We start from the raw sequence: 17,821 nt of genomic DNA, 5'->3' as shown, positions 1-17,821 counted from the left end.
AGATCATTCTCTCACTTTGGATGTGTTTCACCCTCATTATGCTTTGTTACACAGTGCAAGATCAGTTATTCCTTTATACAAAATCTGGAGCACCAAAATAAAACACAAAGGCCTAACCAAAATGAAAAGGACAACTTTCTTGCCATTTTCCAGTTGGTCTAATAAAAGGTATCATTTTGGAACCAAGAGTACTAGTTTTTTGTATGTCTTTTTGTCTCAGACCAACACGGCTACCAAGTACACCCCTGAAACATGGAAGATGCTGAATTTTAGCTGATTTTGGATTTTAAACTTCATTGCAGAACAACAAGGAAGTTTTTTTTGCCTCCCTGCCTCCCATCTGACACCTCCAGGGAAGGAATTCTACCTGATCAACACATCAAAGAGCTACTCAACACAGCTCACAAAGACACTCTCATGGACCCAGAGGGAGAGCCTTCCATCTTCAGATCCCTCTGTACAAAAATGAAGTTTATTTCCTACCTTTGGGGACTTTTTACAATCTTGTACCATCTACACTTTTCCCAGAGCCTGGCGAAGGGACTTTGATTCGAAAGCTTGCAGAAAAGGACAATTTTCTTGCCATTTTCCAGTTGGTCTAATAAAAGGTATCATTTTGGAACCAAGAGTTCTAGTTTTTTGTATGTAACCAAAATGAAGACACAGTTCTTTGGGTGAATCTGATATCTTTTATTAAACCAACTTAAATAGTTGGAAATTTTTTTTCCTGGAAAGTGCACACACCAACTGCAGAGTCTTCCTCAGCCTGACGAAGGGTTTTTAAACCCAAAAGCTTGCTAAGAAAATGTTTTCCAACCAGTTAAGTTTGTCTAATAAAAGATATCAGACTCACCCAAAGAATCTTGTCTGCCTATGTCCTTAGACCAAAACGGCTACAATCTACACCCCTGTAACCAAAATTTACCTGATACAAGCACTTTCTGCAGAACTAGCTGTGCCGCAGTAGCACTATGGGCTAGAGGACTACATGGGAGGCAAGATAGGATCATAGAAGAGACCAGCAGCAGCAAGTCATCCTGGGGTAGAGTGGGAAAAGTGAATCGGGGAAACACCTGCAGCAGCTCAGGGAAGCATCTGACCAGCAGGGGACAGGGACAGGGAGATATATAAACACAAACCCTGAGCCAGGAGGCAGTCTGGCTTCAGAGTAAGGGGAATGCAGGAGCTCTTCTAGCTGATACTGGGGCTGTCTTGAGGAAGATGAACAGAGTGTTGATGCCCTACAGGGGAATGCTACCTATTGTAAGGGGAAGGCAGGTAGGTATTGCTTATGTTTGGACCCAGAGGAGGTTTCGTTTGTGTTTGCTAGAAGGCTTACTTCTTGGTTGCAGTCTTAACTGGAGGCTTGGAAGTGGCTGAAAGGGAAGTGTGCAGAGGCCATGGTGGGGTACCTGAGGGTGTATGGTGGTTTAACCCACAGTGAGATGCCAGAGGCATACCAGTATTTAGAGCCTGGCCAGGGGCCTTGATTCAGGGAATGCCATAGGCTTAGACCCAAGGGGGAGTTTAAAGCCCTGAGAGAGGAAGAGAGAGAGGCTGAAACCTAGTTTGGGCAGAGCTAGGGCCAGGGGGTCCTGTGCACAAAAAAAACAGTGACAAGGGCCCAGGAACCCAAGCAAGCTTAGCAAAGGTATTGCTTGGGACAGGGCAAAGACAAAGACCAAGCCAGATTAGGCAGTCAAGGGCTGGACCCCAGAGGCCAGGTCAGGCACAGTGGGCTAAGCTAAGGGAACTAGTGAGAGCAAAAGGCCTGAGGCTAGGAAGGCAGAGGCCCCTACAAGGGTGTTGAGGCCTAAGGTGGCCTGCAGTTGGGGTGCAGCCAAGTGCCCATTAAAGTAATTAATTAGTAATACCTGTAATGCAGAGCTGTAGGGGGCACTGGAGACCCTGATTAGCCCTTAAGGCTAACAGGTACCCTGGGGAAGGGCTCTGGCAGGCCATCAGAGCCCACCTAGCAAGGGCAGGGTAGAGGACAGCAGGAGCTTGGAAGACCTAGCTGGCATCTAGAGGAACTGGGGCTTACTCTAGGACTCTTTAGGCAGCCTCCCTTCCTAGCAAACAAATACATCAAGGTAGGGCAGGCGAGGGAGGGCACCTCCCTCCTAAGGAGGGGAGGGCACCTTAGACCTGGAGCCAGGTATAGGTTGTGTGGCCACCAGGGGGCATCACAGTTCCCCTGGAACTTGTGTGTGCATAAAAACACAAAAGAACATGTTCCCTTTATGTTTTAAAGACCTGAAGAATACTTCACTTTTAGACCTAGAATTTTAAGCAAATCAGTTCCTATCTCTAGGCGAAGCTTTCAGTGTTAGTTAAAAATGAAGAGTGTTTATACATGTGCTCTGGTAGTAGGGGTGGAGGGGTACTTTAATTAGAGTGGGTCTGAAAGCCGCTCTAATTAAAGCACCCAGAGCGTCTCATGTATCAGCGTCCCTGCATTTCAAAAAGGTAGCGGGTGCGCTTTATCTAAAGCTCATTGAATGAATTTTAGGTAATACTCCCCCACTGCCATTTTGAAGCATGGGGACACTGATATACAAGACACGGGAGGCTGCTGGAGTGCAGTAATTGCCATGCTTCAGCAGACTTGATTAAATGAATCTGCTCTGACGCACTGGAATGGCACCCAAAGTTTTTTCCTTTTACTTTCCAGAATAGCAGCAAGAGACCAACAAAACTGCCCCAGAGAACTTAGTGACAGAGCACAGTACTTTTATTTATAATGTGTTAATTCACTGGAGTGTAGAAAATACTGCTACAAAAATTATTTTCAGCTGAACCACTGATGCTCTTCCACATTTGTAATAGTGTGTGCGCTTTGGAGCTGAGCAGAACTTATCAAAGTAAAACTGAATTCTTCAACTTTATATGTATCTGAGAAGTTATCGAATTGAAAATCAAACAAGAAACTACTTGGAGTTCGTGATAGGAATGTTATTAATACTAAAACTCATAACAACCTTGAACTAACCTCTCAGATAGATGGGCTAGATGCTCAGCTGGTGTAGTAGCTCCATTGATGTCAATAGAGCAGTGCTAATTTACAGATGATGCTCTGAGCTTTATTTGTTCTCATCATTAATAGATATGGTTATACAGTAGAAAGGTAGTTGCTAAATTCATCAGCCATTCAGAAATGGATTTTTTTCATAAAGAAGTCATGGAAATAAAGAAATAGAGAAGATAAATTAGGAACTAAAAATTCACTCTGACCTCAAAGTGAAATGAAAGCTATAAAATGCTGTCAACAAACCAAAAACACATAATAGCTTGTGTGCTGTACTGATAAGTCATCAAATATAGAACTGGTTTAATGATTTTAATTAGAACAATATTTCTATTTAAATACTTCACCGGCTTGTTGATACCTCCCACCTTCCCAGGGTCAGGCATTCTGCTTGCAGAGGGAATGCTTCAGTTCTAAAACTATTCATTTATCTTTAAGAAATGACTCTTTTGAAAGAAGACTGTAAAAGCTATGAATTCAAGGTACGTTGCTGTTATGTCTACAGCATACCTAAATCTTTAAAGACAAATTAAAAAAAACCCAGGGAGGAACTTTTAACCTAAATTGGATGCAATGGTGCTTATCTTAAATAGTACTTAAATGTTTTGATATATTTAAAGATGTGGGCTGAAGTAACCAGTGGAAATGGCAGACAATAAGTGGAGATGGATGGCATGAGTAAGTTAGTGGGTTAAAATGGTAAAGACAGGGATGTATGTATATGTATATGTACGGACTAGATGGAAATCAGGAACAAATGTCATTAAATATTTTTCTCCTTACTTTGCTGAAAATTTTAAACTTTTTACAATTTAAAATTCTGGTGAACTTTTTAGTCAGATCTGGAGCTTATTGAAAATGATAAAAATCACAACTTTTAAAAAATTTAAGTTTGACCATTTTATTTTCTTCCATTTGCAATTAAAATCAACCAGCCTTAATGCTTATTGTGATACATATTGTGCTTGTTTAACTTTTTCTCCAGTTAATATTTGCGTCCATAGTTTGCATAGAAGGCAGAAGTGGAGATGTACAAAATCCTGGTCCCACTGAAGTCTATGGCAAATATCTTATGGACATCATTGGAGTCAGGATTTCATCTTTGGTTATTACCTAGAGCTGAACGAAATACTATCTTCCAGTAGCTGCAGTATGAAAATAGTGGTTAGTAAAATCTAACGTGTCGCCAAATTAATACTGCAGCTAATCCTCTGTCTCCTTCCTGAAGTTGTCACATGTTTTAATGTGGATCCATATCTGGGTAGAGGAGAAATCCCATGAAAGTGGAATCATTGATATTATCAGCATAGACTCCATTGTTCTCTTTCTCACCGTACACTTGGAGCCATACTTCCTCCCCAGCTTCTAGGTGAAGCAGAACTGAACCAGATGCTTGGTCAACATTATTTCTCTGGAACTGATCATAGGTGAAGAGCACTGCCTTATCCTTCTTATACAAACTGACTTTCACATCTGCCAGGTATACAGTGAGGTGGTACCCAAAATAATACATTCCAGGGATGATGCAGCGGAACTTTCCTGTGGTTTCATCATAATGATTTTGTTCATTGTAGAAGATCTTTGTGAATTTAATAGGAACATTGGAGTAAGGGGTTCGGCCTGTGAGACCAACACTAAAAGCAGAGCGGTAAATGAAGGCAGCATCTCCCTTCTCCCCTTTCATCCCTGATATTCCTGGAAGTCCGTGTACACCTTCAGCACCATCATTTCCATTATCACCCTTGAGGCCTGGGTCACCTATAGGAGAAAATATTTTTGATTAAAGTAATTTCATTGGGCATATCCAGCAGTAACATTTTAGTGTATGCTGCTAGAATGTTTCTTCATTTAAGAGAAGATAAATCAAACCCTTTTAAGACCAGAGGTAGATGGCGGGTGCTTTTCAGTTTAAACATTTGCCCATTTATCTCTGATTATTTTCACTAACACTTACACAAAACCAGTGGCAACATGTAGGGGGTGCATGGGGGTGCACGTGCACCCCCTGAGAGCACTGGTGCACCCCCTGACCAGCCGTGCTCACCACTTAGATGATGAGCAGGCAGGAGCGCCAGTGCCCCCCTGCAAGTGCTGGCCAATTGCTGCGATCGCTTGCAGCCACTTTCGGGAGCGCCTGCCACAATCGCAGTGATCAGCCACCATGGGATCGCTGGTCGGCAGGATCGTCCGTGCACAAAACAGACAAGGCCATGCAGTTTGAATCTTTATTCAAAAGATTGCCATAAAAAAACACACATTGAGCTTAGTTTATCTCACTAAGTGGAAGATTCACGCAACTCTGCTGAAACTTGCACCCATATAAGAAAATGTAGTTGTATCAAAACCGATGCTGAGCTGCAGTGAGCAGTTTTGCGTGGGGTTCAATGGATTTTGCTGCAGTAGTCTCTAGTAACTGCATAGAGAGGGCACCAGCATATGGATACCATTAGCATGCTTGTCATGCTCTTGCCTGTGTTATAAATCTGTGTTGAAATATTTGTTAATACTCATCATGCATATAGATTAAATATTTGTTATTTTTCACTTTATTTTTGGAATAGTCAAAGGCATAAACTGAAAATTATTATCAAACAAAGATGCAATACTATGAATGCATCTAACATTTTTTGGGAAAAGACTTTTAAGATAACTTACTTGTTTTATAGATGACTCATAAAATGGAAATACTTTTAACTGATGCAGTTCTGTAATATACATGGACTTTACAGTCGAATAAATGTTTTGGCAAACTTACTTGATTTTATAATGCAAATAAAATAACTGAATTAAGATAAAACTGCCACCAACATGTTCATAAAGATTCATTTATCACGCTGAGACCGAGAGGAATCTGTCTTATTTTTAGGGAATTGTAACTGGAGGGCTTTAAACTAAAACCGGAGGCATTAAACTAAAGCTGCTCGGACAAAGTTTAGTTTGCGTTGCCACCAATTACACCATTGTATCTGTGGATTTGTGGTGTGTAAACACCAAGTGTCTCAAAGAATTGTAATTACTTTCTATTGCCACCAGGTGGCACTGCACTGTTTCTGTAGTTCAAGGCTTTGGCCGGTAGGTGCTGCTGTTATTTGCTGCTGTTTGTTTGTTTATTTATTTATTTATTGGCTCCTGCCCATCCTCCCTCCCCCGATCCCACAGCTGACTGCAGGCAGCCAGGGCAAGGTGCAGGGGGGCAACTCTAGTTAGTAGTTACTAGGGCTGTGCAAAATTTCACTGGGTGTTTCATTTTAAAGCTGTTTCGCTGCGTTTCAAGCTTGTAACCGTGAAATTGAAATGAAACAAAAGGATTTGAAACAGCTTTGAAAATAAATGAAGGCACTTGAAATGTTTTGAAACGTTTCGAGTTTTGAAGCAGGGCTTATTTGGCTTCAGTACCAGTCCCAGGCAGCAGTGGCAACCTCCTCTCATCTGGCACACAGCTCTTGGGGCTCGCACCTCAAGGAGGAGTCCGGCACAGGCTGCAGCCCTCCCAAAGGTGCAAGTCCATGGATCTGTGCCCCAGATGAGAGGAGGCTGACGCTGCTGCTCGAGACAGGCAGCAGGAGCAATTGTCTTTGATGCTGGGTGCAGCCTACCCCCAGTGCTGGTCCCAGGCAACAAGGCAGCCTCCCTTCATCCAGGGAGCAGATCTGGGGGCTCATAGCCCCAGGAAGTCTGCTGGGCTGTGCTGGACTCCTCCCAGGGGTGCAAGCTCCCGGATAAGTGCACCAGGTGAGGGGAAGCTGCCGCTGCTGCCTAGGACAGGTGGCAGCAGCAATTATTTCTGGTGCTGGGTGCTGGGCGCAACCCACGCCCAGCGCTGGTCCCAGGCAGCCTCCTCTCATCCAGGGCACAGATCCAGGGGGTCACACACCCGGGAGGGCTGCAGGCTGTGCCAGACTCCTCCCAGGGGTGTGGGCCCCCGGATCTGTGAGCCACATGAGAGGAGGCTGCTGCTGCTGCCTGGGACTGGCGCTGAAGCCATGTAAGCCCAGCTTCGAAACTCGAAATGTTTTGAAACTTCTGAAATGTTTTGAGTGCCCTCATTTTGTTTTGAAGTGGTTTCGAATCCTTTTGTTTCATTTCAATTTCACTGTTTCGAGCTCTAAATGTGTTGAAACAGCTTTGAAACAAAACAGCCAGTGAAATTTCACACAGCCCTACTAAATATGCAACTTATCTAGTTTAAAGTTAATTTGGTACCTGTGCACAATGCAGCCATGGCTTCTGTGTAGATCTGTCCTAAAGGTTGCATCGTGGTCACTTGCTCTGTATGTGTGTGTCCATGCAAGTGCACAGTTCTCCAGTTAGAGAATACTCCTGTTCCTGTGACCAATATATACTTCTGTGCCTGTGTGCTCTCATACTAATTATATGACAAGACATTATTTCTTCCCTACATTCTGCTTTGGGACTGGTCCAAAGCCTGTAGAAGTCAAGGCAGTCATTCCTTTAAAGTCTGGATGATGATTGTTTTTATTTTATTTATTTATTTAAACAGGAAAGTCTCTCACCAACCTGGCTCTCCTTTCTCTCCCTTTGGCCCATCTCTCCCATCCTTTCCATCTCTGCCGGGGACACCATTGTGGCCCGGATGGCCTGGGATTCCTCCCATCCAATTTGCACAAGACCCTTTAGGAGGTGGCTGTATGTCTTCATCAGCAGTTGTTCCAGTGTACCAGAGTTTCACCAGCAGAAGTAAGCACAGCAGGACTTTTGAACTTAGCCTCATTATGGAGCCTTAAAATAGATGGTAACTCAGTTAGCATTTCAGCCAAGTGGTAGTAGGTCAGCAGAGACACAGAGGAAAAGGATCATGCATGAAATTAGGTAAATGAAATAAAAAACAAACCCCCAGGGAGAAGCTGAGCTAATATTACCAACAGGTGTTAAATTCATAGCAACTACGCAGAAATCAACACAATACAAGGGAACACTCTTGACATTGGTGGAGTTCTTCTGCCTTAGCACTGGGGTAACTGAGGTCAGAATTAGTTGTTGAAGGTGGTAGATGTTACAGTTCCTGCTGTTGACTTATTTTGCAATGATTCAGTCAATTAGCTGATGACATATGTGGTTTGTCCTTCTGCTTGGGTGTACAAACAGCTGAGGCAAAATACAATCTGTCAGAACTCATATAAAATCTTCAAATGCCATAGAGCTGAACATGGAGTATGGTATACTGGTATATATACAATACACTAATCTTGGAGCATCTACTCTTAGCAGTAAATACATGAAGAGTTCATATCATATAAGGGTGGTCATATCTGTTTTTAATGTTGTTACTTGGGATCTGTCTTTGAGGCAAAGGACCATGACATGCACATAATTTGAGATCTGCATAACCAGGTTCTTCATCTTTTAGTCTGTTTTCTTTGCTACTGAAACCAACCTTTGTCAGTGAATCAAATGTACCTTAAAGAAGCTTCTGCTTATGAATAAACCAACCCCAGTGGTACTTTTATAGTCTTTGCCAAATCAGGGTTTGATTCAATGCCTGTTGAAGACAATAGCAGTCATTCAAGTGACCTCAAAGTGCTTTGGATCATGCTGTTCAGGAACAGAAATTTTAAATTTGTTCTCATGGAATTCATCCCTGCACAACAGAATGCTAGGAATATAACAAAAAGCGATCCCTGATAAGAAGATCATAAATGGCAGAACATAGAATGGTTAGTCATGGAATAGTCAATGAACACTTTTTTCATTGCCCAGAAAGCTATTTTACAGTAACTCCATCTTCCTGGATGGATTCTTTGGAAGCTATTTAAATGCCAAGATGTTGTGACATCCTAGTAGCTATGTTATGCTATCCTAGTAGCTAAAAACCTGCAGCATCCTTATAGGCTCGGCAGTGCTACGCTGGCCAGCACTATGGATGAAAGGGACTTGGGGGTCATGATTGACCACAAGATGAACATGAGCCTACAATGTGATACTGCTGCTATTAAAGCAAGCAAAACACTTACTTGCATCCACAGATGCTTCTCAAGTAAATCCCAGGATGTCATCCCCCTGTTCTACTTGGCCTTGGTGAGGCCGCAGCTGGAATACTGCGTCCAGTTTTGGGCTCCACAATTCAAAAAGGATATGGATAATCTTGAGAGGGTGCAGAGGAGAGCCACGGACATGATCAGAGGTCAGGAAACAGACCTGAGAGCCATGGGAGTTTTCAGTCTGGAAAAGCGCAGGCTCAGGGGTGATCTGGTGGCCACGTATAAGTTTATCAGGGGTGTTTACCAGGATCTGGGGGAATGTCTGTTCACTAGAGCACCCCAAGGGATGACAAGGTCGAATGGTCACAAACTTCTCCAGGACCATTTCAGGCTGGACATAAGGAAGAACTTTGTTACTGTCCGAGCCCCCAAGGCCTGGAACAGACTGCCACCAGAGGTGGTTCAAGCACCTACTCTAAACACCTTCAAAAGACATCTGGATGTTTATCTTGCTGGGATCCTATGATCCCTGCTGACTTCCTGCCCCTGGGGCAGGGGGCTGGACTCGATGATCTGCTGAGGTCCTTTCCAGCCCTAATGTCTATGAAATCATATTCTATTTTAATGGGCAAAATATCACAGCTTCTGACAAAGTAGGATGTTGCCTATGAAAACTCATGCTTTTGAGCCAGTTAGTCTCTAAATTAGGGATGGGCAAAATATGACTTGCGGTCTGGATCTGACCTGCCAACAGATTAGATCCAGTGGGTGGACAGCTGCCAACTCATTGGATCTGGCCCATGGTCGGCCAGAAGCTCTGGCCATTACGTGGTGCCAAGAGTGTGGGCGGGTGGCACGGCTTCTACCTAGAAGCATCAGTCATCAGCTGTGGACTTAGGAGAGGCTTCCACTGCTGTATGTGGATGGTGGTGTCAGATGTGGATGCCATGGGCAGGTTCAGGAGCCTGGATGCAAAACCAGCTGTTGGCATCCACAACTTGGAACCTGCTGGTGGCATCAGCTGTGGACCCAGGCAGGAGTTTCTGCCATGCTGGGTGGGTGACAGCATCAGCTATGATACTGCCAGCAGTTTCTGAGTGTCAGGGCAGCTGTGTCAGGGCTCCTGGTGAACTACAGCTTAATCCAGATTCTGCAGGAAGGGGAGGAGGAGAGAGAGAGAGGAGGAGATGAGAGGGAGGATGAGAGAGACAGAGGAGGGGACGGGAGGGGAGAGAAAGGGAGGGAGGAAAAGGAGAGAGATGGAGAGGAGAGAAAGAATAAGATAAGAGAGTGAGAGAGACAGACAGAGATAGATGTGGCCTTTGACATGTTTCCAAAACTTATTGTGGCCCTCCAGCCAAAATACTTGCCCATCCCTGCTCTAAAGTGCCACTTGTCCTATCTGTTGCCTCAAAGGTTAAAAAAGGTAGCACAGAAACTACAAAGAATGCAGTTGAAGTGATTGGGCAGATTTAAACAAAAATTCGGAGTCAGACCTAAATATTGGAAGCCAGTACAGGGGCAAAGACCTCCAAGTTCTAACGCTTTGCTTACTCAATATCAGATTCTGCCGGCCAATAATGCTCTGCAGTGGGAAAAGAAATTCCATTGATTTTGATGGGATTTTTCAAGAATAAGTGTCCTATTCAGCATGAACAGGATAGGCAACTCTAAAGGAACTAAAAGAAGCCTATATTTGTTAACCTCTCTTTGTGCTTGGCTAACAAAAGGCTCATGTGCTGGTGGGACAAATGATACAGCAGTAACTTGATAGGAATAGACAAATGAAATTAATATCTCCTAATGGCTAAAAATTAGCTTTGGGTTAAGAGCATCTCTGCAAATGTTTGGCAAACTGCAGGGTACATATTTGGGCACGCCTTGTAATGCCTCTTCACAGTATGCAGAGAGATTGAGATTAGCAAAAGAGTGCTGGTATGATTACCATTTCAAGAATACATGTTCTAGTTCCAACGATGCTTGAAGCTCATCTGTTTTTAGTGTGCCAACTACATATTCTGTCCAAGGATCAGCTAGAGCATTGGTGCTTTCCATGTGCAACTGCTGTATTAAATGTGATAATATTTGATAAAGCCTGGATTCTATAAAAATTAAATATTTTAAGCTGTGCCCTCTGTTCTTGTTTGAATCATAGTCTGGTATTGTGTATCTGAAATCCTGGTGCAATATTAACACGTAGGTTACATTAGAAGACCTTTGGCATGGATCTTCATCTGAGTAAATTAGCAGACCTTTAACCTGAAAGGAGTAGGACTGATTTACAGCAGCTAAGGATCTCGCTCCTTTAGTTGAAATTACAACAAAATGGAATTCTGACATTGGTGGAATCAGAAGTATCTTAAAGAAGTTTCTGCTTATGCATGAAGGAAATCAGTTGGAAGTCCTAATGTTGAAACACAAACGGCTGCAGAAACCCCCAAAAAACACTACATTTTCCTTGTCAGAAAGGGAAACCACAGTGCAGACTACATGCTACTTGAGCCATGTAGGTTAGAAGAAAAGATTGAGTATGCAAAGAAAAAGTGCTGGTAGAGCTTTAGAGAAGCACTGGGCAACTAGCATGGACTGCTGTTGTATTTACAGCTATTTTTATGGTGGCGGGTTTTGTCTTTCTTCTCTGATATGAAAAGCAATGCCAATATCATAGCATGTTAGGGAAGATTCATAACAAATAATCACAAGGTTATTCTTTGTTTGCCTCTAGTACCAAGCACTTTAAAAACACAGATATTTGGTCATAAATACACTGCACAGCTGGGTGATATTTAGAGGGGTGTTGAACAGTCCTCTAAGTTAGGTACCATATTTATGCTACGTACATACCTCCTATCCCCTCTGAGCCTAATATTCGTCCATGCAAGGTAAAATGTATCAAAATTATGGATGGTGAATGCCTGAGCCAGTAAAATATTGACAATCAGTGTAGGTACTGGGGACTTTTTGTGGGGTTTGGTTAATATAGTAACTGTCAAGAGACTTTTATATTCAAATGCATCTTATAAATTGTGCTTGTTTATCAATGTCAGTCTACATCTTGATCATTAAAATACTACTTTAATTAAATAGTAAATAATGATATTTAACTATGTCATTACATATGTCTGAAATAAAGCCACAATATATAATGCACATAAGTGTTATAGGTATTATTAATTTGCATTAAATGCAGACAGTGTCATCAATACTATGCACTTAAAATCATGGTGTTTATCTGCCCCAAGGACCATATAGCCTAAAATTGTGCCACTTCAGGCTCTACATTTCTGTCCAGTGAGTGTGGATGTGAGATGCCTAGAGTTCAAAGAAAGTTAGAACAAGCTCATACTGCCCACAGTTCTTTTAAGGAAGAAAAGTGAAGTCTAAAAGTGATTGTTACAATAAATGGTACATTATTTTCTCTGTTGTTTCTGATGTCCTTAGTTTTAATTTTCCTGTTGCAAAATCCATAGAGGATTTCTGAAAGCAAGGCTTTTGCACTGAGTGCGATGCACTTATGGTTTTAAAATAATTGATTGCCATTCAAAGGTTAACAATATCTAGCCTTAATAAGGGAAGTTTACTGAGAAAGAGTCTCTTTGAATGACAGATATAGACAAAAGAAAAGAACAACTCAAAGCTTTAATGAAAGTGGTTCTTACCAGCTGCTTTTAAGTCCTGATGGGTTTGCTGTAGTCTCTAGAAATGAAGTGGAAAGAATAGTCATGCTACTAGATCATTATCACAGAGGGGGGCATATGGAACTGTCAGTTAAGATGCTCCTGTTCCTATTTGCTCTTGAGCTTGTTGATGCAGTGCTTGACATTTCTCATTGGTTTTCTCGCTTGCAGCTCACTTTTGGACCAGTTTAAAAAATCCATCAGTAGGGTGGGGGGAGTAGATGTTTGGGAACTTTAACCCAAGTGAAATTTAAATGGTTCAATAATCTACATTTAAACTTTCATTTTTAGGGGCTTGGCTTTTATTATCAACAATCTGCGGCTTGATGTGAAGTAGGGAGTCTTAAAAATTAATGGAAATTGTGTTTAGAGACGCTTATGAATACACTTGAATGTAATTCTTAGTTTGCATTCTTACTGTGTGCCCTTTGGTGTAGTAGTAGGACTAGTGTGAACTATTGTTTCTTTTGTTTCTTAAAACTGAAGCGATGCTGGGATGCCTATAGAAATGATTTCAAGACATTACTTCAAACCCACCAACAACTACGGAATGAACTGATAAGAGGTCAGTGCTGTTTATTAAGGAAATCTGTGGGAGAAAAACCCCATTTGAATTTTTCTGAGATGTAGTACAATCTTATTCCATCATTATGAATCAATGTAATTACAGTTCAGCTGGTTATAAGTCAACATCTAAAATATTTCTAAAACTTTAGGTGGGTAAATAAATCTTTGTCCTGTGTTGTGTTCCTCATAGAATAAGAAGCTGAGACGTGAAACCTAAGAGGTCTTAGGTTTTCTTTTGTAATCATTACAGTGGGCCTAGAGCTGGTCAAATATATGTCTGGTGTGCCAAGTCCTGAAACAACTGAATGATTTAAAAAAAAAAAATTGTATGGCTGGGGTCGTCTGACCCCATTGCTCTTTCCTGCCCAGAGCAGGGGGGTGGACTCAATGATCTACTGAGGTCCCTTCTGACCCTAAAAATCTATGAAATCTATATATGCTGGACATAGTCAAAGAGTAACATCTTACATATTTGAGCATGATTAAAACTTTCAATACAGAAGAGATATATAGCTTTTTTCACACACAGTTGATTGCTGTGCAATTCTAATAGTTTCTGTCACAGCATTGGAAAAGGACCTCTAATGCTATTGAACAAAACATTTTCCATCCAAGTGAATTAACTGAAATAGCTTTCAGAACAATAATGCTGTCTGGTAAAATGCTTTATCTATTATTTGTACTAAATGGCTTTGTCTTTGGTATGATATGACAGTGATGTCCAGACAATACTCATACCTCAACAAAACACTGTGTGCATATGGTTCTTACCTTTTTTTAAACAAAGGTAAAATCTTGGACAAATTCAAATCTAAAGTCCATGGAACTACAGTTGTTTACACCAAGTCTGAATTTGGTCTATGGGTTACATCTCTCGTATTTTACAGGCAAGGTTTTTTGTGGGTGATATCTATTATTAGACTAAGTACATGGTTGGGCTAGATGTAGATAAGCTTTTGAATGGAGTCCATTCTTCAGGTCTCCACTATTTTAGCAATGATAAACTATATCAGGGGTCGGCAACCCCCAGCACGTGCCAAGCATGGCACGCGAGGCCATTTTGTTCAGCATGCCACGGCCAGCCCCGGCTCTCGGTAGCTGCTGCCAGCAATGGAGCCTGGGCTGCTCCCACCAGGGCTTGCAGTGCCCCAGCTGCCTGCTGGGAGGCTGCAAACAGCTGTGCCAGGCTCTGGAGCCCAGGCATCAGCTCTGTACCGGCGTGCTTGTGCAGCAGGGCAATGTAGCCTGCCCCAAGGTGTGCACGCAGTTGCCGCCAGCATGGAGCTGATGCTGGAGCGGTAGAGCCCAATGCAGCTGTTTGCAGCCTGCTCACTGCTTGCTACAGCTGCCCAGAGCCCGGGCTAGTTGCAAACAGCTGTGCCGGGTTCCGGAGCCCAGTCACCAGCTCTGTGCCGAGAGCGGGGGAGAGACCGGGGCTGTGCTGCCTCAGGCCCCTCCCGCACCACCCGCTGTGAGGCGCAGGTGCATGTGCTGATACAGAGCTGATGCCAGGGCTCCAGAGCCCAGCACAGCTGTTTGCAGCCGGCCCCAGCTTTGGGTAGCTGCTGCCAGACGGGAGCCTGGGCTGCTCCCAGCAGGCAGCTCTGATGCTGCAAGTCCTGTTGGGAGCAGCCCAGGCTCCAGCAGCTACCCAGACAGCCACAGAGCCCGGGCTGGGGGTCAAGGGGCAGCAGGGCTGGGGGGCAGGGGCTTTGGCTGGTTGGCACAGGGCAGCAGGGCTGGGGGGCAGGGGCTTTGGGTGAGGGGCAAGGGGCACAAGCAGGGCATCCTGCCATGTACCCCCAGCCCTTATTTTGTTTTTTTGGCATGCCAGCACTCCGGTACCTTCCAAGGTAGGCATTGTGGGAGTTTTCGGCACTCTGGCCGAAAAATGTTGCCTACCCCTGAACTGTATAGTGGGAACTCCACATGAACTGTGCTTACCCCAAACACTTGCTGGAGGCTTGGCAGAATGTGTTCTACAACCTTTTGGGAGAATTCCATCTCTGACTCTATGTGATTCCCTGGAGCAAAGCCCGCTGGTCTATATACCACCCATCTGCACAGTGGCAGATTGACTTCCTCTTTTTCTTAGTGTTCCACCACATTTCCAACAATGCCTGTCTTCAGTAGGTGGATGTGGATTACCTCTAAATAGGTGCATCTACATATGCATTAAAGTGCATTTCCTAAAGCGCATTAAATTTAGTAGCCGTAGTCTGAGGTACTAAACAAACATGCATTAGGCTGCCTTAATGAACAGTAATGGATGTGCATGGTTTTTAACTGATGCTTAATGTGCAGTAGTATATTTTACAATGCATTAGCGTAATTGCACAGTTTCTTATGGAATGCTTTAAAATAAGCTACTGTGCAATAAAGTGCATGTGTACATGCACCCAATGAGTTTTCTGTTGCTTTCCAATATGGGTAGTAGGAACAAAGATTTCTAAGTAGTTTTAAGATGGAGTTTGGTAAGTTTATGAATGGAACTATACAATGTACTTGTCTGTAGGAGCAAAGGACTAGATTTTACCCAGGCTGCCCCTTCTGAATCTCTTTTCTTACATCCCTTTGCTTGCCTGTGCAAGAGCAATTCTTTGATTCTCTGCATGCATCAGTGAGATATGATGGGCAGTAAAGAGAGAGGATGTGGAATTTGTCCTTCAGTCATTACTTTGGTAAATTTTCACTCAAGCCTGAGCAACCAGGATTTAATTCTTATTATTGAAGCCCCAAGCCTCTTTTTTAAAGGTGAGATCTAAGTTTTTCAAACCCTGACCTTGCCTAACTTATGTACTTAGTTTCTCTACCTACTTGATTTGAATTCTGAAGTGCCAGATTTGGACATCTTGCGGAGGTGCCCATATTTGAAAGTTTGGTCTAACATATTTAACCACTGATGTTTCTTTTAAGGAATGGTATTTGGAGTCAGTTCTTAGAGACAAATCAAACAATAGCAGCATCCAGCAGCTCCCAAATCATTATCACTGGTAACGTGCACAAAGCAACATTCTCTGACTACATTATAGCAAGAGAAATGCTCACCCAATACAACCTCCTGAAGCCTTTGACATTTCCATTTATTTATGTTCTACACACGCTTGATTTTCCAATCAGTGCAGGTCTTAATACAGTCAGCCCTTGTTTCCTCAGCAGAGTGAAATATTATATGATCCGGTAAGTTATATTTAGCTGCCTGATGCAAAAACACTTGAAATGTTCTGTATTCTGCCTGGTAACAAGCATGATCATTCTACCAAATTAGAACTAGAACAGTTGTGTGAAAGGTTAAGGTGTTTTAGGGGCAGCTGGTCTATTTGGGCTTGCAGTTTCTTTCCTATAGAGAAATAATGTTATAACCCATGAACCAATTGTATTCCTTAAATACATATCCTGTTTATACTGTATTCACTGGATCAACTACACACCAAAATAAACCCTACTATTATAACTTAGCTAGACATCTTGCAGTATATCTGACATTAACTTTTGCCCTAAAAGAAAAAAAACAATGGGGAGATCCAAAATTGACTATATTGGGCTTTGGATAGGAGCTTTCTTTAAGAACAAAAAGAATAAAGGCTTCATTGATCTTAGTGCAGAGTGGGGAAAAATTCAGCCCACAGGCCAAATCTGGCTTGCCTGGCACTTTCATCCGGTCTATGGCACCCACCAATGAATTGTGGCCCACCCAGCCTTTCCTCCGCCAACATATCCTATTATGCTTCACTCCCGCCCTCATGGGCAGAAAGGCCAGCCCCACTAGCATGGGGTGGTGCTGCTGGTGCAGGCTTCCCCAGTATCCCACTCCATCTGGGCAGCAGGTAGGGAAGCTGGGCGGGAGCTTGGGGCTGAGGCTGGCTGCAACACAGAGCCTGTGCCCAAGGGGGTTGCAGCAGCATGGAGCCAGGCTGGGCAGAGTATAGGTGTGGGGGGGAGGACTATGGGGACCCCCCCTCCCCTGCACTCTCCCTGTGGTGCACAGCCCTGGCAGGCAGTGGGGAGCAGCAGCAGCAGGGGGAGGGGTTCTCTGCTTGGTGCTGGTGCCTGGCTCTGGCCAGCGCTGTGAGGAGCACAGCCCCCTGCCTGGCCATTTGTTTCCTTGGCACTCCCCACACTTATGGGGCACAGGAGGGAAGCCCCAGGCACTGGTGGGCTGGGGCAGAGAAAGCATCTGGCTTCACTGCCTGGGCCTTTCCTCCTGTGCCCCACAAGTGCAGGGAGCCCCAAGGAAACAAACGGCCTGGCGGGGGCTGCACTCCTCACTGCAATGTGCAGGACTAGCCTGAGACAGGCACCAGTGCCCCCACCTGCTGCTGTGCCATGGGGGGAGTGTGGGGAGGGTTCCCACACCCTTCCCACCCACCCTTGTACCCCACAACCCCCACAACATACACACAGACCCCTCCCCCAGTGTTGCCCATGTTGACTGCAGGAGAGGACAGTGTGTTTCAGAGCCACACACCACAAATGCCACACAACCCCCCCAACATACTGTATGCCCCTCCCACACACAGCCACACCCCCTCACAAACTCCCCCCACATCCCACCACACACATCCCCATCTCCCCCCACACACCTCCACCCCCCCATGCAATATAAAAGA

At 43.8% G+C, this 17,821-nt stretch overlaps 1 protein-coding gene across 1 annotated transcript; it reads right to left on the bottom strand.

The window, feature by feature from the left end:
* Positions 1-3,913: 3,913 nt before the first annotated feature.
* ADIPOQ (adiponectin, C1Q and collagen domain containing) lies at positions 3,914-12,754 on the bottom strand. Its single transcript, XM_006028081.2, has 3 exons — positions 12,627-12,754; positions 7,547-7,768; positions 3,914-4,786 (listed from the first exon to the last, which is right to left on the bottom strand). Exons 2-3 carry the CDS (start codon positions 7,758-7,760, stop codon positions 4,269-4,271), a joined length of 732 nt encoding a protein of 243 aa, XP_006028143.1. The 5' UTR covers positions 7,761-7,768; positions 12,627-12,754; the 3' UTR covers positions 3,914-4,268.
* Between the last annotated feature and the right edge of the window lie 5,067 nt (positions 12,755-17,821).

This window comes from Alligator sinensis, unplaced genomic scaffold (genome assembly GCF_000455745.1).
Source record: "Alligator sinensis unplaced genomic scaffold, ASM45574v1 scaffold572_1, whole genome shotgun sequence".
Classification (NCBI taxonomy): Eukaryota; Metazoa; Chordata; order Crocodylia; family Alligatoridae; genus Alligator; species Alligator sinensis.
The sequence above is the reverse complement of the archived record's forward strand: the minus strand, read 5'-3'. Positions and strand labels throughout refer to the sequence as shown.